Below are 20,381 nucleotides of genomic sequence, written 5' to 3' on the forward strand. Positions count from 1 at the left end.
GGAACTCTAGGCACACCCTTGAGATTCTACCTGATGAGAATCATGTTCTCTGATGGTTGCCATACCCGGAAGATCTCAAGTGAAATGTCTCTGAACAAAATCTTCCCATGAAATCTGAGTGCCCAGAAGATTAATTTGTAATTATCAATCCCATTGAATATGTCCATTGGATCCACAAACGTTACATCATCCCTGTAAGAAAGATAAAACACAAACGTTACATCATCCCTGTAAGAAAGATAAATAATATGAATTTGTGAGGTAACACTCATTAATAGAGATCAAATCATGAAAAACTAATGGTCTTTCCACACATTAGCAATACCAAACTAGTCTTGTTTCGAAAGAAAGTAAGGTGAATTAGGTGTTCATGTTTCAACATTAGCAGACGGACTTCTATTACTTTCAACGGAATCATGACAATAATTCTTATAGTTTGGATACGTCAAAAGTAAGGTGAATTAGGTGTTGATGTCATGCATTCATTTAGTAATAGATACGAGACTAACATGGAGTTTATGAGTTTTGGGGAGCCACTAGATTGGGTGTCAAAAATAGTTAGTGAGATGTCAAAATCTGTATATGTCACATTAGTTTATATGTTCTCTTTGTTTGCTTTAAAAAAATTATTATTATGTTCTTTCAGATTGAATACATTTGCATTTGTATTGGAAAAGAGTTAACGAAGCCAAAGAGGCAATGATTCTCTCTTCAATGACTTCACATCATCTTCCAAGTTCTTCATATGATCTTGTTGGTGAGAGATCACAGCTCTTCCATCATCTCATTCTTATTCCAAGAAGGAGCGTATTTATTTCCAAAATATTTAAGTTTTGTTTGTGGAACACACAATTGTACGCAATGACCTTGATTATTTTCGACAAGCGGTACTCATGCATAACCCAATTAGTTTAGAGTATTGCCTTGGTTATACATTTTATCTTCAGCAAGTACAAATATCATTTCATTTTGAAACATCAAGCAATAGAAAGAAGTTAAGTTCATAGTTATTGAACCTCAAGCTAGAAGTTCTGTGAAATCAAACTGCACACAAAAAGCACTTAGGAGAAAGAAAGAAACATCAGTTTTCTGAACCCATGCTAATCATCACGAGCAACATAAACAACTCCCGAAGTCTCATCACAAAACATGTCGACAGCGCAGTTGCAGTGTATTACAAAAATGTGGAACATGTTACCCTCGAGAATAGACCCTACATTTAACTGGATGAAAGAACCCTCAATGTGAAAGTACCTATGTGATCTCAGAGTGACAAACACAGTGGTAAACCACATGTGTTGAAGTGGGAGTCCACTCAATATGAGAGATGCACAAAATTTGATCTGTCATTCTGCAAAAATTCAGGATAGAAAAGCAATTGAGTTAAAATGAGAATCGCTTTCATATTAATGTATACAAACCGATTGAACTTTTGTCAAATCTCATGAACACAAAGAAATGCAGACAAGCAAACATAAAAGTCACAAAGGTATGTTCTAGTATGATAAGGTTTTGGTTCACCTTGGTAATTAGTATATGAGAAAACTAAGAAGATATAATTATTAGCCATGAGATATGTTGTCCAGGCATCTGAACTTCTAACAAATGCATGAGGCTTACGTACGCAAGTTTAAGAATATGTAGGTATCAAAAGCTAAAAGGGTGGTAATGATGAAGATGATGGATTTGAAGACAAGATCAAATACCAGAGGAAACATAAACATAAAACACTTGCGGATAAATGATGCATAAGACACTGAGCAAAAAGAGAAAAGCCTCGGAAGAAAACTGATAGACTAGGGGGTGTTATTCTTTGATATATTTTAATAGAGTTTAATATATTATTCAAATGGTGATTTTAAAATATTATTCAATGAATGATTTAAATCATATTTTAAAAATCTAGTGTTATTTAACTTTCCAAAAAATTTAAAATTCTTTGTATTTTCAATTGATTTCAAATCGTCTCTCATGAAATCTCATGAATAAATGAGTGAACTCAAAATTCAAGATATACTGCAAAAATTTTAGAATTCTTCGACTTGAACAATCTTAAAATTTTAAAATTTGATGGATTGGAAATCACTAATGACTTAAACAATCTTTAAATTTGATGGATTGGAAATTACTGATCGAACAACACCACCTAAAAACATCTTCGAGTTTTGTTCTCTTAAATTTTTATCAGCAAATCTCTGAGAATCCATGGTCATTAATGTTATTACTTTCAGTCTTGAAATAGAAAAGAGACTACAAAAGAAGCAATTATTTGTATCACTCTTATTTAATCATTTTTTTTTAACAACTCTTATTTAATCTTTAACGTGTTTGGAGTATACACATGATACACACACACCTAAAGGCATGCTGAATGGACACACCTATAAGTTTTCTAGCACTTATGGACACATAACAAAAGATAAGTTTTCTAGCACACACCTATAGTACTCATCTTTTGTTATGTGCCCATTCAGCATGCCTATTGGTGTCTACCATTCCACGTAAGGCTATAATTTTAATTTCCAAGCTGCCATTATATGCTAAATGTTCTCTCATCTTATCCACAAGCGATGCAAGACTTCTGCAGTAGAAATGCTCAAATGGAATGCCAAAGTTACACGTTTGTCAAAAAAGCTTAAAGCAGATACTAATGAAAACCAAGTCTCCTCCATGGCTCCTCTTTTTACTACGTTTCTCTTCTAACCATGCCCACAATTGAAGACTCGACTGCCACTATATTGTAATAATATATGCATCCGGAGAAATTCTATCGCCTTTGTTAAGGCAGAGAAGATTCTTCCAAAGATGCACAACCAATAATGGACCCACCAGCTGGAATGCACATTGGTTTAGTCTCTCTCCAATTCAAAGGCCTATCCAAAGGGTTACATACCCTCACCACAGACAATCTCACAATGTCAAACCTCCCTGCCCCTGATTCTTCCCATTTAAGAACCTTGCCTCCTATAACAAAGAGCTCATCCCTCAGAGCTGCAAACCCGTATCCAAAGGCCTCTAGCTCTCTCGGATGATTAGCAAGAACAACAGAAGGAACCGAACCAACATTGTACCATTCTCCTTCGTCTGTATCCCTCGTCTTGATCAAGCTCTCTCCCCAATCCACAATCGTGTACACTCTGTCATTCTTCATCACCTGAACAGCAAACTGCATGGCTCTGGAGAATGGCCAGATGTCTTCCACAGTGGACCAACTCATCTCTAACGGATTGAAGACTTCAGAGAAGCTTTGCTCTGCAAACCCCACCTGATCACTCAAAACATGAAAGGACCCTCTGTACGATAGCCCCGAGCAGTCCATCTGCGGTCTAGGCATTGCTGGTAGCTCCTCCCACCTGCAATACCAATGTCAGGGCCCCACTTTGATAGTTTCTTATCACATACAAAAGTAAAAAAGAGTGTACATATACCTATCAGCCACAGGATCATAAACCTCAGCAGACGTAATCCCTCTAGAATGCGTTAGATTACGACCTCCAGCAACATAAACTTTCCCAGAGACAGCACAACAAGCGAAGTGAGTCCTCGGCGTCCGCATACTCGCAACCATCCTCCATTCTTTCTTAAACGGATCAAACCGCATGACATCTCCAGTGACAACAGGCTTCTGATGAGGAAACGAAGACACCGAAGGCGCGTAGCAACCTCCAATCACGAGAAGACAATTCGAAACGCAAACACAGGCAAAGCCAGAGTGATGCCAGCCGTCTTGAACAGCTCTAGTTCTAGGCAAGGGATGCCACCGATCAGCTTCGGGGTCGTAAGCAACCCACTGGTTCTTGGACTGTTCGGTGAGAACGAACAACCACGTGCCAGACCATCCGTTTCTGGATTTGAAGCAGGAGTAGTCTGCGCTGCGGAGTAAGTCTCTCCACCCTCTGGAGACGCACTCGAGGGCTCCGTGGTGGCCGTGAGAGAGTTTCGCTAAGCATCTTAAAGCTAAATCGTCAGGTAAGCCTGGTATGATAGATTGTTCTGTGGAGTCCCTAAGAACATTAACGATTTGGGTATAAACTGATTCCGTTTTAAGAAAAAGTATAGATCTTTGGATCAAGGAGATAAAGGTATGACTAATTAGAGAGTTGGCTTACATGATTTGAGCTCGAGAGATTGTGAATGAACTCTGCGATCTCCTTCTCGAACTTGCTTTAAGAAAACCAAAGTTTAAAACTTTCCTGAATCAAAACAACATAATCAATACCAAACGAATAAGCGAAAGAGAATCTACAATCAGATTGATCTATTAGAGGTGGAACCAAGCACACACCTCAAGGAGCAAATCAAGTTTCTGGAAACGGGAGACGGGAGAGACTAGAGAGAGAGGAAGAAGACAACCGAAATGGATAGATCCATTTTAAATGGGTCAAAATACCTATCTGGTCCTTCATTTATAAATATTTTCGTTTTGCAACACCTTACTTTCATAACTAGTTATTAAACCCAACATTCGACGTATCATGGATAAACGACGTCGTATAGTTTTGAAGATGATCAATAGAGTGCAGCTACGTAAGACAAAAGAGATCTCCCTAAACGCAAACGTGGAAGAGCAGATTATTTATTAAGATCAATGTAGCGATTTATCAAATAAGTTATGTTCATTGAATCAGGAGAAAGCAAATACTTAAATTTATATTTATTTTACAAATGAACCAACAAAGGCCATGCGAGAGAAGATAGCAACACAGGATGTCTTATAGTCGAAAGTTATATTCTTTTTTTTCTTTTTACATATTCAAGATTGATGGAAAGTTTTTCCAGAATCTCCGGTGGATTTATTAAGCTCAGAACTCACGGTCAGGGAAGAGAATCGGAGCAACGACAGACCAGATGAAGAGACCAGCAGTGGCCCAGCTGGTGACAACACGGACCCACACAGACGGCCACCCGACATCCACCAGCTTGCCGCTTTCACCAACCGAAGTTGACCAACCAGTTAAGAGCATTGCAGAGTACATGCTCGCGAGGGAGAAGATGATGTGGAAGAATGCGTACGAGTATGTCACTGGCTTCTTCTGCTCTTTCTCTTCCTTCTCTTCTGCTTTCCCGTCTAGTGGAAGCAGAGGCTTCCCTGAACATTTTCAACAAAGCGAAACCCGTTAAACTAAATGACTCCAAATATAAGCAGACAATGTTGAGAACTAAACAAGAGCCAAAGCAATAAACGGGAACAGGATCATTGTGGAAATATACCTGCACGGGGAGAATCAGGAGGGGAGAGAAGGGTGGTGGAAGAACCAGCACGAACAGCGGAATACACAACAGAGAGAACAGTTGTGAGTAACCCAATGGTCATAGTGCCTGTCGAAACAGCTTTGGAGTGTTTGTGGAGTCCATTGCATTCGTAATCTCTGGGTTCACTTGCAAGACCACTGTAACAGAGGTACATGCAGTAGAAAGATATAACTGATGCTGGTAGAATGCTTCCACCGACCTGCAAAACAAAGGTTAATTTGGTTTCATTGAGTTTGAAGATGAGAGAAACAACTAAAATGGGATGCAAAACTTACAGCGGGATGCAAGACTACAACAGCAAAGACGAATACAAAAATCAAAGTCATGACGATGAAGAAAGTGTTGAGTCCACAATCATGTCCAGACGGAGTAAACCAATGGAAGAGAAGTCCAGAGAAGACGAATGTTGCCAAGTAACATACAAGAGAAACAACTAGCAACGCAGCATACCTACATATAGAATTAGAACCTAGATTAGCAGTGGCATAACGAAGTCACATATAATTGCAAGTATTCATACTAACCAGAACTGTTCGTCGTAGCCAACCCATGTGTCATTCCACCCATGAACGAAATCCAAAAGAAGCACAACTTGAACCAGAAGAAAAAACCCAGCACCAAACTTCGACATTGACTCTGAAAAGATGTTAAATTGATTAGCATCAGGAGCATATAAACTAGATATAAGCAATGATAGATGGCACTCACCATAAAAGCTGATGACTTCATTGGGAACAAAGAACATCAAGATAACCAGTATGAACCAGCAGATAACTTTCATCATCCAACCACCGTGGTGTATACCATCACGAGGGTCTTTCTGCGTCTTCACACCAATCATCATAACCGATAGAATCGAGAAAAACACGAAATTGCCTAAGCTGACACGTAAGACAGCATCGGTCTCAAACCATTCACGATCAGGTGTCTTGTGAAAATGGTTAATCCCTGCATTAAAAAATGTGAATCATTAGCTCCACAAGCTAAAAAAAATCTTCACTAGAAGGGGAAAAAGAATACTTACAAGGGAGCTTCTCCATGAGAGGAGCAGCAACCTCACGGAGAATCCATGAAACGATTAAAGAAAGTGCAAAGAGACCACAGTAAGCAATTCTAGCAGAACGTCTGCTGATGCTTGAAACAACTGTACGGCAAGCATCGCATGCACAAGCAGCACAGCACGATGCTAGACAAGAAGCTGCCCACATCTTCGATGATCAAAGGTTGGATTCAATATTCACCTGCTGGAATGAGAAGAAAACACAAACACACATCATCAAATTCTTAAAACTCTGTTCTTCACATCTGATCATTGTTTATCAAGTTATCAACAAAAGCCCTAATTTTAATTATCACACAAAAGCCCTAATTTCAATTGTCGATCTAAACTTTACCTAAAGAAACTAGTTTGATCGGAATTGAGCTCAAGGAAGAAAACCTAATTCGATTCAAGCAAAGCGAAGATCGAGAATACCTTTTGTATATCGATATAAAGGCTTGAGCTTTCCTCTCTTCTTCAAAAGTAGAACACCTCGATGTTTCCTTGTTCTCGCTACCTAACAAGGAATGATTGGTAGTTTAATCAACGATACCAGATATAATGGACTTTTCTTATTAAGCCCACTAATGGCCCAACTAATGCTCAATACTAATATTCACCCAATATTAAGCCCACTAATGGCTGAACAAATGCCCAATATGCCACCTAACCAATCATGATGCAAAATGAAATGAATCTGTTATTGAATTTACTTTTTCTTCACCATCTGTTATTGATACATGCAGGTACATAAAATATGAAAAAAAGAATCTGTGTCTTCCTGTAACTTTTGCTTTTGTAGAGTATCAGCTGGTTACTTGTAATCCAAATTTCATTCAAAATGGTAGATGTCACCAAAAATAGGTTCTAATTGTAGATGTAACCAAAATAGAGTAAATAGTAATAGTATATAGTAAACAACTTCTGGGTGCTGCAAGAGTCAGATCATATGCTATGTAAAGGCCATCTAGAACATGCCAATCATTATATATCCAAAAACATGCATGCCCATTCATTACACATCATCTTTAAAAATCAAAGTGGCAGCTAAACACGCATTATCGTTTCTCTCTCTCTCTCTCTCTCTCTCTCTCTCTCTCTCTATCTATTTTCTAATTTATCTTTTAAAATTTAAATATAAAATCACTAGATTCCCGTCGTTTGTAACGGAGTTAATAAACCGCGTACGGCACCATCCGGCTAATCGCCACCGCTCGAAGCTACGGAGGAGATTGATTCAACCTCTCTCTATCTATATCGGAAACGTCTAACGGCGGACTAATTTACGTGTCGACGGAGCTAGAAGCAGCTTATCTTCTCCAGATCTCTAACCGATTCTCACCGCTTCCTGTTTCACCGGTTCGTTTTCTACATATAGCGATCCATTTCCTCAGCTATCGACACGAAATTACGATTATGTATCCTTCGATTGATCGCCTGTTTCTTCGAATCTGACGACGGGATCCATGGTTGATGATCGATTGAAAATGACGTTAAGCTTGATTTGTGCCTGTGATGCTAATTGATCGAAATGTTCACATAATTGATCTGGAGATTCGAATTGCTGTAGTAATTGGCTTACGGTTGATAAAAATCCAGATGGTTCTTTACACTCTGTTTCTCATTTTTTTACAGGTTGTGGTAATCAAAGCGATGGTTCTTGATGGGATTGTATCTTCACCATTGAGGAGACACCAGTCTCTAAAGAAGCAGTGGGATGAGCTTGGTAGCTGCTCAACCGTTGTTGACAGGCATCGATATCTCTTAACAGCATTGCTTCTTTTGGGCTTTCTCTGCACTGTTTATCTTTACTTTGCTGTCACTTTAGGTGCTAGGCACAACTCCTCCTGCTACGGCTTGGCTGGGAAAGAGAAGGCAATGTGTCAAGCCATCTCTAAAGGGAAACTCAAATTGTTTTGATAAATTGTTTTTGTGCCACTACATTCTTTTTTGTTTTTTTTATTCTATAATGCCATTTGTGTGTAATTGTTTCATTACATGGTGAAAAACCAGAGATTTGTAACATAAACATCAAAAACATTTTCATTTCTGAACGTCATGTCTGAAAAAGTATTTGCTAGGTTTGAGCTTCTACCTGTTAACTTCACCAAGCCCGTCTAGCTCAGTTGGTAGAGCGCAAGGCTCTTAACCTTGTGGTCGTGGGTTCGAGCCCCACGGTGGGCGTATTGTTTTTTCAAGTCTTGTCATTTTTTTTTCCTTTTCTGGTTAACTCCGTTGTGTGTATGATAACTTCTTTTTATATGGTAAAAATATGATTGGTGGATGACACTTGTACAAATGCAATGACGAAAGTACATAAACTATAGAGGTTTTATCATTTGCATTTCACCAAAACATGGTTGAATTCTTAACATCTTACCCAAAAAAAAAGGTTGAATTACATCTCTAGTCTGCGATCGCTGACTATAGAATGTTACATTTGCTTGGTTCTCTATGTGAAAAAATAACAAAGCGTTTGTTCAAGCTAACAAAAAAACTTTTCCTTGTTGCCCTATTGTTGTATCTCAATCTAGCTAGCAATCAAGTCAAAACGAAACTCGTTCTGAAGATCCAGGCACAATGAATCTCTTCTAGGCCACCTTCAAATTCTTGTGTTTCCTAAACAAGAACATCAAACTCAAGCAGAGCATTTGTCCAACAATGTAGCCTCCTATAGCTCCATAACAAACACATATAGGCCACTCCTGTTTAAAAAGAACAATAATAATATAAGAACACATATCCTCAACCACCATGACCAATACAAAGAACCAATCTCTTGGATGTATGGTTCGAGATAAAGATATATATTACCTGCCATGGCCTTTCCCAGTCGAGCGGCATAGGCCAAGCTCCAAACCATCCTCCAACAATTGCTCCATACGCTGGAATAACAATCATATACTCTATATTTCCAGTAGGTCTGAAAGAACCCAAAAGATGGATTAAGTAAATGAATTGTGCGAACCATCATAAAGTTACAAAAATATATAACTTACTTCATCGAAGCGAATGCACGATGCCAATCTGTCCACGACGCACCAAAAACTGCAGTTGCTGGTACGAACTTTGAAATTAAAAAATTATCATCATTAGTACTTTTTTTTTAATCCATAGGAACTGCAGAAGGAGACAGCTTACCGTGAAAACAGACATTAGAAAGGACCAGTGAATTGTTTTTGGTAGATATCTGCATGAGATGAGAGGTAGCGCTAATGTTATCAAGCAGAAGGGTGACCACAATCAACAATAATTAGCCTTATCCGTAATCTGAAAAGTCCAGACTACAAAAAACGATACATACTGCATCCCAATAGGTGCACCCAAAGCAATTGCTCCCAAAGCATTCATTAAAGCCCCTGATAATAAAAAAAAAGGCTTAGAGAACTCTCACAAATCACAATCAAGGGATACTGAACTCAGCAAAATGAGCAGGTTTCGATCATTGTTGGGTTTGACCATCAAGAGAAGCTAATACATATGCTAACTCGAAGAGCTGAGGAGATCAGTGACCAGTCACATGCTAACCAACTTGAATTTACATGTGTACGCAGTTGATTATTTATGTTCTTTCATTGCAGAAGAATGAAGAGCAAAAAAATACTAACCGGAAATGAGTCCTAATATGCTTCTCCCAACAGCTTTAGACCACTGGAAAGCAATTATGAAACCATTACGAAATAGTTAAACACAAGAAAGCAAAACGCATTTACATTCTTAGCAAAAAAAAAAAAAAAAAAAAAAGAAAGCAAAACGCATTGTGCCTTTTGTTCTCTCTATGTAAAAGTCAGCTTCTTTAACCTCTCCAATGTCACCGGAGATTATAACAGATCAAAAATGAATCACACTCACCGAACATTTCTCTGGGGCTTTACGTAAAAAGCTGTAGACGACTGCCACAACCGGAAACTCAATGCTCTGTGAAGTAACACCAAAGCAAGAATATAAGATCAACTCAAAATCAACACTTTATCATAAAACCAGTGATGAAGTGGAGTATAGTACCCAGAGGAGAAACAGAGTGAGAGATGGATCAGAGACGAGATCAACTGAAAATTTGTTACGCGCCACCCAGAATCCAACGCCAAGAGACAACACAGTAATCAGATAAACAAAAAACGCTCCCAGAGCTGACATCGAACCATTTCTAGATACTACAACGGAGGTTTCTGTCTTCTTCTTCTTAGCCTCGTTCATGGCTTTGCTTCTTCGGGATCAGAACGAACGAAGAAGACGTAGAGGAAAAAAAAAACTTGGGCCTTTTTTTTACTAACATATGGGCTTACAGTTTTAAAATATTAATGGGCCTTCGTAGGCCCAAATTTAATTGAAGCGGTTGCCTGATAATTATCCTAAATGCGCCGGCGAATCCAGAACTCTCTGGTACTTTTGCGTGGCGACTTCTCCGTCTTTCCACATCTCCGTGTCGAGTCCTCTCTCGAAATGTCTTCCTTCTCCGATCGTCTCCATATATATAAAGCTACCTCATCAAGCAAACTAATAAACAACAACGAATCAAACAAATAGCGAAATCTCACAGCAAACAATGACGACAAAATCCGAGAAAGCCGTCGGAATCGACCTCGGAACAACATACAGCTGCGTCGGAGTGTGGATGAACGACCGCGTCGAGATCATCCCCAACGACCAAGGAAACCGCACAACCCCCTCCTACGTCGCCTTCACAGACACCGAACGTTTAATCGGAGACTCCGCGAAGAATCAAGTCGCGTTGAACCCTCACAACACCGTCTTCGACGCGAAGCGTCTCATCGGGAGGAGATTCTCCGATCCTTCAGTCCAGAGCGACATGACTCACTGGCCTTTCAAAGTCGTTGCGGGACCCGGAGACAAGCCGATGATAGTCGTCACGTATAAGAACGAGGAGAAGCAGTTTTCTCCCGAGGAGATATCTTCAATGGTGCTGATCAAGATGAGGGAAGTCGCTGAGTCTTTCTTAGGTCACGCGGTTAAAAACGCCGTCGTAACGGTCCCCGCTTATTTTAACGACTCTCAGAGACAGGCGACGAAGGACGCGGGTTCGATCTCGGGGCTCAACGTTTTGAGGATAATTAACGAGCCAACCGCTGCGGCTATTGCGTACGGTTTAGATAAAAAAGGGACGCAAACCGGTGAGAGGAACGTTTTGATTTTCGATCTTGGAGGCGGGACGTTTGATGTTTCTCTGTTAACGATTGAAGAAGGTGTATTCGAAGTGAAGGCTACAGCTGGAGATACTCACCTCGGAGGTGAAGACTTTGACAATAGGTTAGTTAACCACTTCGTTGCTGAGTTTAAGAGGAAGCACAAGAAGGATATAAGCGGGAACGCGAGGGCGTTGAGGAGGTTGAGAACGGCTTGCGAGAGAGCGAAGAGGACGCTTTCGTCGACTGCTCAGACTACCATAGAGATTGATTCCTTGCACGAGGGGGTTGACTTCTACGCGACGATATCACGCGCGAGGTTTGAGGAGATGAACATGGATTTGTTCAGGAAGTGTATGGATCCTGTTGAGAAAGTTCTAAGGGATGCAAAGATTGACAAGAACCGTGTTCATGAAGTTGTTCTTGTTGGAGGATCGACTAGGATTCCGAAGATTCAGCAGCTTTTGCAAGATTTTTTTAATGGGAAGGAGCTTTGTAAGAGTATTAACCCTGATGAAGCTGTTGCGTACGGAGCTGCCGTGCAGGCCGCGATTCTGACCGGTGAAGGGAGCGATAAGGTGCAAGATCTGTTACTTCTTGACGTGGCGCCGTTGAGTCTTGGACTTGAGACGGCGGGTGGGGTGATGACTGTGTTGATCCCGAGGAACACGACTGTTCCTTGTAAGAAGGAGCAGGTGTTCTCGACTTATTCGGATAATCAGCCTGGTGTTTTGATTCAAGTGTATGAAGGGGAGCGTGCGAGGACGAGAGACAACAACCTTCTTGGGACGTTTGAGCTCAAGGGGATCCCTCCTGCTCCACGTGGAGTTCCTCAGATCAATGTGTGTTTTGATATAGACGCGAACGGGATCTTGAACGTGTCGGCGGAGGATAAAACGGCAGGCGTGAAGAACCAGATCACGATCACGAACGATAAAGGGAGGTTGAGTAAAGAGGAGATTGAGAAGATGGTGCAAGACGCGGAGAAGTATAAGGCGGAGGATGAGCAGGTGAAGAAGAGGGTCGAGGCTAAGAACTCGTTGGAGAATTATGCTTATAATATGAGGAACACTGTTAAGGACGAGAAGCTGGCGCAGAAGCTGGATCAGGAAGATAAGCAGAAGATAGAGAAGGCGATTGATGAGACGATTGAGTGGATTGAAGGGAACCAGTTGGCGGAAGTTGATGAGTTTGAGTATAAGTTGAAGGAGCTAGAGGGGATATGTAGTCCGATTATCTCGAAGATGTATCAGGGAGGTACTAGTGCTGGAGGGGCTAGTGATGGTATGGCAGGAGACGGTGGGTCGGGTGGCTCTGGTGGTGGTCAAGGTCCAAAGATTGAAGAGGTCGATTAGAGCGGTGGTGTGAAAACAAAAAGTGGCGAGTCTTTGTGTTGTACTTTTGTGTCTGAAGTATCTAAGAGAGGTGTTTTGATGTAGTTGTATACTTTACTCTTATGTCAGTTTGTATCAAAGTAAAATAAAGAACGTGATCATCTGCTTTTTTTTACATAATAGTTTAAGTACCAAAATATGTTTACATGATGCTGAATCTTCCAACAGCGTCCGTGACATCAAGTAGAGTGTCAAAGCCATGTGCAAGTTCTTTACCTCTGCTCACACTGCTATCACCCACACGTTGTTCTTAGCTCTGATGCATAGTTAATAATAACATTAATTAGCATGAATAACAACTTGGAACTTGGGCTTATTGCTTCAGTCCAAGCTGCTTGGTGTCACCATTGAAGAAGGAAAAAAACGCTGAACTGAGACGCATTAAAGAAGATGAAAACGAAGTGTGTGTGGGGTCCCTTTCGTGGCTATTTTTCAACGTTAAGAGTAAAATATTCATTTAACAAAAGCCTATTATGGCAATTTCGTAAATATCACCTCATCGATTAATTAAGACTTTTGTCTTGATCCTGACATGATTACACGAGCAAACATTCCTAATCTGAGAAGCATTAATTAAACTGATGATTATTAACACAAGCAACTTTACAGTAAGTAATCAAGCCCCATCGCATTATCGGGTCGTGTCGGGTGGGAAAAAAAAAACAGCAAACCAAATGCTTACGTGTCAAGGAATGATTGGTAAACAAACTTTTCTTCTCGATTCTTTGCTCTCATTCTCTCCTCTTCTTCCATTTTTGATTCGCTTCGTCTTCGATCAGAAAAAGCTCCCTCCTTTTATTTTTCTGAAGTCAAAAGGGTTCTCTCGTCACAGTTCCAAGTCCTTCTCTGTGGTCTTACTTTCTTCTCTCGTGAACACCGTAAGCGTGGATCGCTAGATGATTCTAAAAAAAGTTTCATTAGCTGTAAAGTGTGTACCTTTCGTTATTAATCTCTCTGAATCCAGCAAAGTTTGTAGCTTTCAGTGTTAGATCTGTGAGCATTCTTTCGTTTTTTTCGGTTTAGAATCGGTTCAATGTCGGTTCCACCTCGATTCCGGTCTACCGATTCCGGCGAAAGAGACTTCAGATCGGTTCTCGGTCCGACCGGGAACAAGCTTCAGAGGAAACTACCGGGGATGAAGCTGGAGAATAAGAAGAAGACCACCACCACCATCGAGTCAAAAGACGAGAAAACGAAGAAGAAGCCAGATCCTCCTGCTTCACCAACGACGACTCTGAAGCAATGCTCGTCTCTTTGCTCTTCTCTTCTGAGAAAGAACAGTGCCTCCATGACTGCTTCTTACTCCTCTGACGCCTCCTCGTCTTGCGAGTCGTCGCATTTGAGCGTGGCGTCTTCTTCCAGCTGTAAGAAGGCTGTGAGGCGAAGCGGGTCTGTCTCCTCCGTTGGTGCGTGTGCGAGAAGGAAGCAGGTTGATGAGAAAGATGATAAAGTTGGTGCCAGTGGTGGTAGTAACGGTGATTGCTTCGCTGATGGTCGGAGAAGATGTGCCTGGATCACGCCTAAAGCTGGTGAGAATCTCCTTTTCTACTACTCTTATGTTGCTCACTTATGTGCCATTGCTTCAGTTGATAGTTGGCTTATAATGTTGTTTTGTTTTTGTTCTTGTTAAGACTCGAGTTATGTTGCGTTCCACGACGAAGAATGGGGAGTTCCTGTTCATGACGACAAGTACGTGTGCCATCTTCAAACTATTTTACTTTTATGAGAGATGCTCTTTGTTAATTATAAAGAGTCTCTTACCATTTGGTTAACTTGTGTAGGAAGCTTTTCGAGTTATTATCTCTTTCTGGTGCTCTATCCGAACTCTCTTGGACTGATATTCTCTCCAGAAGGCAATTACTCAGGTAACCAAAACATTTAAGTTCTTACTTCTGATGTCAAGCCAGAAACTAGAGTTTTTATATGAGCTCTGATCTCAGGGAAGTTTTCATGGACTTCGATCCAGTTGCTGTTTCTGAACTGAACGAGAAGAAGGTAATCTCTGCCATTTCATTACTGTCAGAGGTCAAGCTAAGGTCAATCCTCGATAACGCACGCCAAGTGCGCAAGGTACTATAAACATCAACGCTTGATCTATATTTACACAAATTATACAAATCTTACTAGCTGCTTTTCATCCAGATTATAGCTGAGTATGGATCGTTTAAGAAGTACATGTGGAACTTTGTGAGCAACAAGCCTACACAGAGCCAGTTCAGGTATCAAAGACAAGTCCCCGTGAAGACATCGAAAGCTGAGTTTATTAGCAAGGATCTTGTACGTAGAGGCTTCCGCAGCGTGAGTCCAACGGTTATTTACTCCTTCATGCAAGCAGGTGGTCTTACAAACGACCATCTCATAGGCTGCTTCAGATACCAAGACTGTTGCGTAGATGCAGAGACAACAACCAAGGCCAAGAAGACAGAACGCGAGTGATAAAATAAATTCTAAGTGCAATTCTGAAAGCTAATTGTCCTTGTTTTAGTAACCATGTTTTTGCTTGCAAAGATTATTTGACACGACGAGTTTTTGCTACCGTAACGTGAAGTGTTCTTGTGTTAGCATTGTATAGATGTTTTTGGTTATTGGTTTTATGCATAGTAGAATGTTGCGAGGAGCCTACATCGCATCAAACTAGTTCCTTGATAAGACATATATGTCAGAAGTCTTTACTAACAATAACACTACGTCTCTAAACAAGCAGCTTCACTAAACAAAGAAAGTTAATAGGTACACCACAAAAACGACATCGTTCTCTGAATTAACCAAATGCTTTTGTTCATCTATCAACCTGAAACAGGAATAGTCCCGCCTTCTGCTTTATCAGTGTCTTCTTCCAGTTCCTTCACTATTTTCTGTTCCTCTTCTTCAGTTACATTTTCGACTTTACCAGTCTCCTTCTCCTCAGAACGACCTTCCTCAATCAAATTTGTGTCTGCAGTTGGCTCTTTTGCTGAATCTCGCACTTGTACCTCAGTTTCAGCTTCTTCATTTGGCTCTTTCACTGACTCTCCCTCTCCTCCATCAGTTTCAGGTTCTGCAGTTGCCTTTTTCTTAGCTCTTCTTTGCTCTTCTCCTTCAGTGCTTCTTGGACCTCTCGCAGTTTGACTTGTTCTGCAGTTGACTTTTTCTAGCTCTTCTCTTCATCCATTGACTTAGCTTCTCCATCAGACTTGGCTTCATTTGGCACTTTCACTGACTCTCGCTCTTCTCCATTAGTTTGAGGTTCTGCAGTTGCCTCTTTTTCTACCCCCTGCTCTTCTCCTTCAATTTTGGATTCTGCAGTTGCCTTGTTTGCAGTCTTTAGCTCTTCTCCATCAGACTTGGCTTCATTTAGCACTTTCACCGACTCTCGCTCTTCTCCATCAGTTTGGGGTTCTGCGGTTGCCTCTTTCTCTACCTCCTGCTCTTCACCATCATTTCCAGTTTCTGCAGTTAACTTGTTTGCAGACTTTAGCTCTTCCCCATCCGACTTGGCTTCTGCATTAGATTCTTTAGGCAATCTTTTGGTTTCAGATTCTTCCTTGTCAACACAATCTTTTGGGAACTGAAGATTTATCTCTTCCCTCCTTTCTGGTTCATCGCTTCCGCCCTTCACCGCATCTTTGGTTGCTTTCCCTTGCTTAGTGGAGCTTGTTACAAGGTCTTTCTTCTTCGAGGATCTATATTCCATTAATGTGAGAGATTATTCATTCAAGAATCAAGCCTTCTACACCTATAACTATAACTATTGTAAAAAAAAAATTCACACCTGACTTCTGAAGAACTTTTCAGCTGCACATGCATAGACTCAGTTTTCCTCTTCTTCGCTTTATTCCTTCGCATTCTACATTATTAAGTAAAAACTCAAGACTAAAGAAGAGATGCCAAGCGGCTAAGTTAAGAAACTGTCAAACGTTAATTCACTTACATGTCAGATAAAGGAGTAGAATCAGGTAGATCAGTCTCCTCCTTTTCCTGCTTTAACATTTTGAGGACATATCACACATGCCTATTAGATTTTTTTACTAAATTTGGCTAATGAATAAAGAGGCGCACAGTGTAGGAAAAATCTCACCTCACTGATTATCTCCCAACGTTCTTTTTTAAGATTAAGCTCTTCAGAATCCCCATCCGAATAAAGCACCTGTAAAGAACAGCAGTATGAAAATTTCAAATGAATCAATTATGCAAACAAAGTGAGAATTTGGAAAATAGCAGTTCAGAGAAATTCACCTGATGCTTCTTGTTAAGACTACTATAGGACTTTATGACGCCATCATAAAACCTGTGAAAAAATATATATGTTAAGATTGCTACCGTTCATCACACCACACTGTATCCAAAACGAAAGTTCACATCTTACGCAAAACACTTACTTCTTGTCAAGTGGCCACCAGACTTTAACGCTCTTACCAACCAACTCCTCACCATGCTCACTCTTATTGGACTCCTGCAAAGAGGAAGAATAGACCATATGAAAACACGAGACAAATCTAAGCCTCATAGAGTGAACAGAGAAGGAAAAAAATTCACACCACTTCCTCTCTAGCTGTCCGTTTCCTCTTGGGATGGCTCTTGAGAGTTTGTTCAGATTCTTTGGTCGGAGGCGTCATTGCACGAGAATTCTTCTTCTGAACAGTTTATCCAATTATGAGTTCAAGCAAGCAAGAAAGTTCTACAGTATCATATATTGACAAGAAAATTAATGGTTCATCAAATCTACTACCTTGCTCTTTGATGACTCCATGCTTGCGCCTTCTGAATTCTTTTTCTTGGCATCTGAGTGGACTGATTTTTCAAGTGGCTTCTTTGCAGATGTTTTCGCTAAACCATTCTCTCCTATCTCCTTTTTAGATTCTGCAGGTGGCTTCTTTGCAGCTGTTTTCGCTGAACCCTTCTGTGCTTTCTCCTTTTTAGATTCTGCTAGTGGCTTCTTTGCAGTTGATTTCGTTGAACCCTTCTCTTCTCTCTCCTTTTTACTTGACTTTGCAGTCTTAGTGCTCTCTTCAGGCTTTTCAAGGTCAGTTTCCATAAAATCTTCTTCTTCTTCAGCATCATCTTTCTTCACAATCTGTTTCTTTGATGCTGAACCCTTCTGTGCTTTCTCCTTTTTACTTGACTTTGCAGTCTTAGTGCTATCCTCAGGCTTTTCAAGGCTAGTTTCCATAATATCTTCTTTTTCTTCAGGTTCATCTTTCTTCACAATCTGTTTCTTTGATGCTGAACCCTTCTGTGTTTTCTCCTTTGCGGTCTTAGTGCTATCTTCTTCAGGTTCATCTTTCTTCACAATCTGTTTCTTTGATGCTGGTGTGGCTACAGAACCTGCATCAAGATCTGTCTCTTCCATCTTACTCCTGCTCCGTTTCCGTGACCCCTTCCTAGCCTTACTCGAGGGTGAGAGAGAAATAACAACCGACTGATTCGTTTGACCAACTTTAGTAGGCAAAGATGCTTTCTTGGCAGCCCCAAGTTCTTTTTCATGCACTTTCTTTATGCTTGATGACGTCTTGAATGAATAGCCTTCTTCAGGATTTAGCAGAGAATTGGGTTTCCGCCTCCTCCTAGTAGACCCTGATTCAGTCTCTCCCTCAGTACTTTCAGATTGCCCTTGCTTCAAAACTTGTTTCAAACCGTCTCCATTTTTTACGTTGTCATCTCCAATGGCACGAGCTCCACCTCTTGCAGTTCTCTTAGACCTGATCCCCTTGGGAGAAAGTCCCAAATCCAGTTTTTCCTGAATCAAAACATTGGTTAGGTAACAAACAATATGAAAAGGGGATAAACACTGACAATGAAAAAAACCTCCCAAATAAAGTACCTGCAATGAATCATCTGGAACTACCTGTTCTTCTGATATCTTTCCTTCTGCCTGAAAAAACGAAAAATTCAAGATTCAACCACAAAACTATTGTATAAACAATCAACCCAAGAGCTCAAATCATTAAGAATACCTCAGTTTCTGTGGGGTTAACAATGATTTGAGCTTCAGTGGTGGCAGCTCCGCTTTGGCATATTGAAGAAACTACTGGAGAATACATGTCCAAGCTAGTCCCTGTGGACTTCAAAGCATCCATGATGTCCGGTCGAAGCTTAGAGGCGCAACTAATGAGAACCTTCTCCACAAGCCTCGAAGCCACTGGTGAGACATCCTACGCCATGACGACAAGAAGATCAAATCCAAACTCTATTGAAAAAGCTTGGAGGCTTAAAAATGAATTAGGAAAAACTCACCAGGCTCTCTTTTCTAACAGGACCCAAGAGAATCGCGAGCAAATCCATGGACACTTCTTCACTTTCATCTATAACTGTAACCATTATCGTTTCCATGGAAACAAGTACCGTTTGAGGACAATCCGGGCTTAGTCTACGCACAAAAGAAAAGCCATCAGCGTCACATAAACCACATAGCATTGTTAACTCAAAGTTCTATATCTACCTTATGATTTTCAAGAACTGCCGAAACATCTCTAAGATAAGCTCATCGCACTCCAAGTCCAGCATCACCAAGGATGATCTGACCTTAGCAACAGTATCAAGCACGGCTTCAGCTTTCTTATAACTCTCGCAGGAAGCATCCGCAAGTTTCCCAAAAGCCTCTACTGTCACCTCAAAGACCTCCTGTAAAACCAGATAACGCCATGTGAGAGATAACACTAAAGAAGACAACAGTGTTACTTTAGAGGAAACACAAACCTTCATCTGGTCATCGTTGTAAGGAGCCTCTGGGGCAGTAATCCTCATGATTTCGGTTAAGCAGGAGACAACGTGAACTCTAACATCAGAATCAGGGTGTCTCAAGAGATCAGCAGATACCAAAGCCTGCATCGATGGTTTCAGAGCGTTTCTCACTTCTGCAATAGGATCTTGCTCAACAGCGAGGAGCAGAGACTCCACTTTCTGCAATCAAAAATCAGAATGATTGAAACATCATTAAAGATTTCAACTTTCCGAATCAGCAGCAAAAATCAAATCTTTTCAATAAACCCTAATCGATTCTTGTGCCCTAATCTAAAAACAGAGTAATTTCACCAAACGCATAAGCAAACAAAAACCCATTTGTATAGTGTTACGAGATCAGAGAATGTCACAAGGATTCGTACATTGAGAAGGTCGAAGATCGAATCAGTGGAGTAATAAGGTCTGAGGAGATCTTTTCCGGCCTGGAGGAGTGCTTCGGTGAGTTCGGTCTCTCCGACAAGAGGACCCATCTTTTGGCTCTTTGTGGGGGAGATTCAAAAATAACCCTAGAAAACGAATTCTCCGAACGGAAAAGCCCTCTCTCGTCTCGCCGTCTCAAGTCCAAGTCGTTCGAGCAAAGAGAAGACAAGAAAGTGACAAGTCTAACGAGTCTGATGCGCTTTTTATATCAACATGCAACAACTGCTTTTATAAACCGGTACGAAGAGATGAATAACTTGCATATATACTAATAAAAAAAACGTTAGTCTTTATAGTTCAATTATGTCAAAAGTGTTGGCAATAGTAAAGACAGATCTGATTCTAAAACATGTGTTTCTCATTTGATTATATGAGTAATCAATCTAGTTTTTTTTGTAATCATAATAATTA

General features: G+C 40.6%; 7 protein-coding genes and 1 non-coding gene across 14 annotated transcripts; 4 read left to right on the plus strand and 4 right to left on the minus strand.

Moving 5' to 3' along the window:
* Nucleotides 1-2,510: 2,510 nt before the first annotated feature.
* On the minus strand, nucleotides 2,511-4,374 carry LOC103836001 (F-box/kelch-repeat protein At1g16250). Its single transcript, XM_009112209.3, has 4 exons — nucleotides 4,286-4,374; nucleotides 4,110-4,193; nucleotides 3,429-4,004; nucleotides 2,511-3,353 (listed from the first exon to the last, which is right to left on the minus strand). Coding segments are annotated over exons 2-4 (1,152 nt in total). The 5' UTR covers nucleotides 4,112-4,193; nucleotides 4,286-4,374; the 3' UTR covers nucleotides 2,511-2,779.
* Nucleotides 4,375-4,597: 223 nt separating this feature from the next.
* On the minus strand, nucleotides 4,598-6,980 carry LOC103836002 (serine incorporator 3). 4 transcript variants are annotated; one of them, XM_009112210.2, is made up of 7 exons: nucleotides 6,728-6,980; nucleotides 6,278-6,497; nucleotides 5,962-6,201; nucleotides 5,778-5,889; nucleotides 5,529-5,703; nucleotides 5,212-5,452; nucleotides 4,598-5,089 (listed from the first exon to the last, which is right to left on the minus strand). In XM_009112210.2, exons 2-7 carry the CDS (start codon nucleotides 6,459-6,461, stop codon nucleotides 4,803-4,805), a joined length of 1,239 nt encoding a protein of 412 aa, XP_009110458.1. In that variant the 5' UTR covers nucleotides 6,462-6,497; nucleotides 6,728-6,980; the 3' UTR covers nucleotides 4,598-4,802. The 4 variants fall into 4 exon arrangements, with proteins under 4 accessions (XP_009110458.1, XP_009110459.1, XP_033132709.1 ...); XM_009112211.3 differs by having other exon boundaries at nucleotides 4,625-5,089; nucleotides 6,278-6,494; nucleotides 6,728-6,873; XM_033276818.1 differs by having other exon boundaries at nucleotides 4,625-5,089; nucleotides 6,278-6,494; nucleotides 6,648-6,787.
* A 321-nt stretch (nucleotides 6,981-7,301) lies between these two features.
* Nucleotides 7,302-8,372, plus strand: LOC103836004. Its single transcript, XM_009112212.3, has 2 exons — nucleotides 7,302-7,651; nucleotides 7,928-8,372. The coding sequence occupies exon 2, from the start codon at nucleotides 7,946-7,948 to the stop codon at nucleotides 8,210-8,212; it is 267 nt and encodes an 88-aa protein (XP_009110460.1). The 5' UTR covers nucleotides 7,302-7,651; nucleotides 7,928-7,945; the 3' UTR covers nucleotides 8,213-8,372.
* Nucleotides 8,373-8,403: 31 nt separating this feature from the next.
* On the plus strand, nucleotides 8,404-8,476 carry TRNAK-CUU. The gene has a single exon. It is a non-coding gene; the product is annotated as a tRNA-Lys (tRNA).
* Nucleotides 8,477-8,616: 140 nt separating this feature from the next.
* LOC103836005 (phosphatidylinositol-glycan biosynthesis class F protein) lies at nucleotides 8,617-10,549 on the minus strand. Its single transcript, XM_033276829.1, has 8 exons — nucleotides 10,298-10,549; nucleotides 10,145-10,210; nucleotides 9,901-9,943; nucleotides 9,597-9,651; nucleotides 9,434-9,482; nucleotides 9,292-9,359; nucleotides 9,107-9,215; nucleotides 8,617-8,997 (listed from the first exon to the last, which is right to left on the minus strand). The coding sequence occupies exons 1-8, from the start codon at nucleotides 10,487-10,489 to the stop codon at nucleotides 8,884-8,886; spliced, it is 696 nt and encodes a 231-aa protein (XP_033132720.1). The 5' UTR covers nucleotides 10,490-10,549; the 3' UTR covers nucleotides 8,617-8,883.
* Nucleotides 10,550-10,777: 228 nt separating this feature from the next.
* On the plus strand, nucleotides 10,778-12,977 carry LOC103836006 (heat shock 70 kDa protein 5). Its single transcript, XM_009112215.3, has one exon. The coding sequence runs from the start codon at nucleotides 10,839-10,841 to the stop codon at nucleotides 12,789-12,791; it is 1,953 nt and encodes a 650-aa protein (XP_009110463.1). The 5' UTR covers nucleotides 10,778-10,838; the 3' UTR covers nucleotides 12,792-12,977.
* Nucleotides 12,978-13,228: 251 nt separating this feature from the next.
* LOC103836010 (probable GMP synthase [glutamine-hydrolyzing]) lies at nucleotides 13,229-15,433 on the plus strand. The gene is made up of 5 exons (XM_009112217.3): nucleotides 13,229-14,359; nucleotides 14,462-14,519; nucleotides 14,612-14,695; nucleotides 14,771-14,900; nucleotides 14,973-15,433. The coding sequence occupies exons 1-5, from the start codon at nucleotides 13,864-13,866 to the stop codon at nucleotides 15,264-15,266; spliced, it is 1,062 nt and encodes a 353-aa protein (XP_009110465.1). The 5' UTR covers nucleotides 13,229-13,863; the 3' UTR covers nucleotides 15,267-15,433.
* A 23-nt stretch (nucleotides 15,434-15,456) lies between these two features.
* Nucleotides 15,457-20,204, minus strand: LOC103836009 (glutamic acid-rich protein). Of its 4 annotated transcripts, XM_033276811.1 has the most exons (16): nucleotides 19,913-20,203; nucleotides 19,506-19,709; nucleotides 19,249-19,430; nucleotides 19,044-19,176; nucleotides 18,764-18,961; nucleotides 18,619-18,681; nucleotides 17,539-18,546; nucleotides 17,348-17,443; nucleotides 17,189-17,262; nucleotides 17,046-17,097; nucleotides 16,888-16,956; nucleotides 16,741-16,790; nucleotides 16,582-16,656; nucleotides 16,069-16,492; nucleotides 15,767-15,877; nucleotides 15,457-15,673 (listed from the first exon to the last, which is right to left on the minus strand). In XM_033276811.1, the coding sequence occupies exons 1-16, from the start codon at nucleotides 20,018-20,020 to the stop codon at nucleotides 15,617-15,619; spliced, it is 2,904 nt and encodes a 967-aa protein (XP_033132702.1). In that variant the 5' UTR covers nucleotides 20,021-20,203; the 3' UTR covers nucleotides 15,457-15,616. The 4 variants fall into 4 exon arrangements, with proteins under 4 accessions (XP_033132702.1, XP_033132699.1, XP_033132701.1 ...); XM_033276808.1 differs by having other exon boundaries at nucleotides 15,457-15,877; nucleotides 19,913-20,204; XM_033276810.1 differs by having other exon boundaries at nucleotides 15,457-15,877; nucleotides 18,631-18,681.
* Between the last annotated feature and the right edge of the window lie 177 nt (nucleotides 20,205-20,381).

The sequence above is a fragment of the Brassica rapa genome, chromosome A08, assembly GCF_000309985.2.
Source record: "Brassica rapa cultivar Chiifu-401-42 chromosome A08, CAAS_Brap_v3.01, whole genome shotgun sequence".
NCBI lineage: Eukaryota > Viridiplantae > Streptophyta > Magnoliopsida > Brassicales > Brassicaceae > Brassica > Brassica rapa.

Bases quoted from the DNA above. Each gene is read 5' to 3' on its own strand.
- LOC103836010 (XM_009112217.3), top strand. From the start codon at position 13,864: ATGTCGGTTCCACCTCGATTCCGGTCTACCGATTCCGGCGAAAGAGAC. The intron at 14,360-14,461 runs GTGAGAATCTCC...GTTCTTGTTAAG, and splicing joins CTGGATCACGCCTAAAGCTG to ACTCGAGTTATGTTGCGTTC. The intron at 14,696-14,770 runs GTAACCAAAACA...CTCTGATCTCAG, and splicing joins TCCAGAAGGCAATTACTCAG to GGAAGTTTTCATGGACTTCG.
- LOC103836006 (XM_009112215.3), top strand. From the start codon at position 10,839: ATGACGACAAAATCCGAGAAAGCCGTCGGAATCGACCTCGGAACAACA.
- LOC103836005 (XM_033276829.1), bottom strand. From the start codon at position 10,489: ATGAACGAGGCTAAGAAGAAGAAGACAGAAACCTCCGTTGTAGTATCT. The intron at 9,360-9,433 runs GTAAGCTGTCTC...TTAATTTCAAAG, and splicing joins TTCTAATGTCTGTTTTCACG to TTCGTACCAGCAACTGCAGT. The intron at 8,998-9,106 runs GTAATATATATC...CTTTTTAAACAG, and splicing joins ACTGGGAAAGGCCATGGCAG to GAGTGGCCTATATGTGTTTG.
- LOC103836002 (XM_009112210.2), bottom strand. From the start codon at position 6,461: ATGTGGGCAGCTTCTTGTCTAGCATCGTGCTGTGCTGCTTGTGCATGC. The intron at 5,890-5,961 runs GTGAGTGCCATC...ACATCTTTTCAG, and splicing joins TGAAGTCATCAGCTTTTATG to AGTCAATGTCGAAGTTTGGT. The intron at 5,453-5,528 runs GTAAGTTTTGCA...TTTGTTTTGCAG, and splicing joins TTGTAGTCTTGCATCCCGCT to GTCGGTGGAAGCATTCTACC.
- LOC103836001 (XM_009112209.3), bottom strand. The intron at 3,354-3,428 runs GTATATGTACAC...TTGGTATTGCAG, and splicing joins TATGATCCTGTGGCTGATAG to GTGGGAGGAGCTACCAGCAA.
- LOC103836004 (XM_009112212.3), top strand. From the start codon at position 7,946: ATGGTTCTTGATGGGATTGTATCTTCACCATTGAGGAGACACCAGTCT.
- LOC103836009 (XM_033276808.1), bottom strand. From the start codon at position 20,020: ATGGGTCCTCTTGTCGGAGAGACCGAACTCACCGAAGCACTCCTCCAG. The intron at 19,177-19,248 runs GTAGATATAGAA...TTTTGTGCGTAG, and splicing joins CAGTTCTTGAAAATCATAAG to ACTAAGCCCGGATTGTCCTC. The intron at 16,657-16,740 runs GTAAGTGAATTA...TTAATAATGTAG, and splicing joins TCTACTCCTTTATCTGACAT to AATGCGAAGGAATAAAGCGA.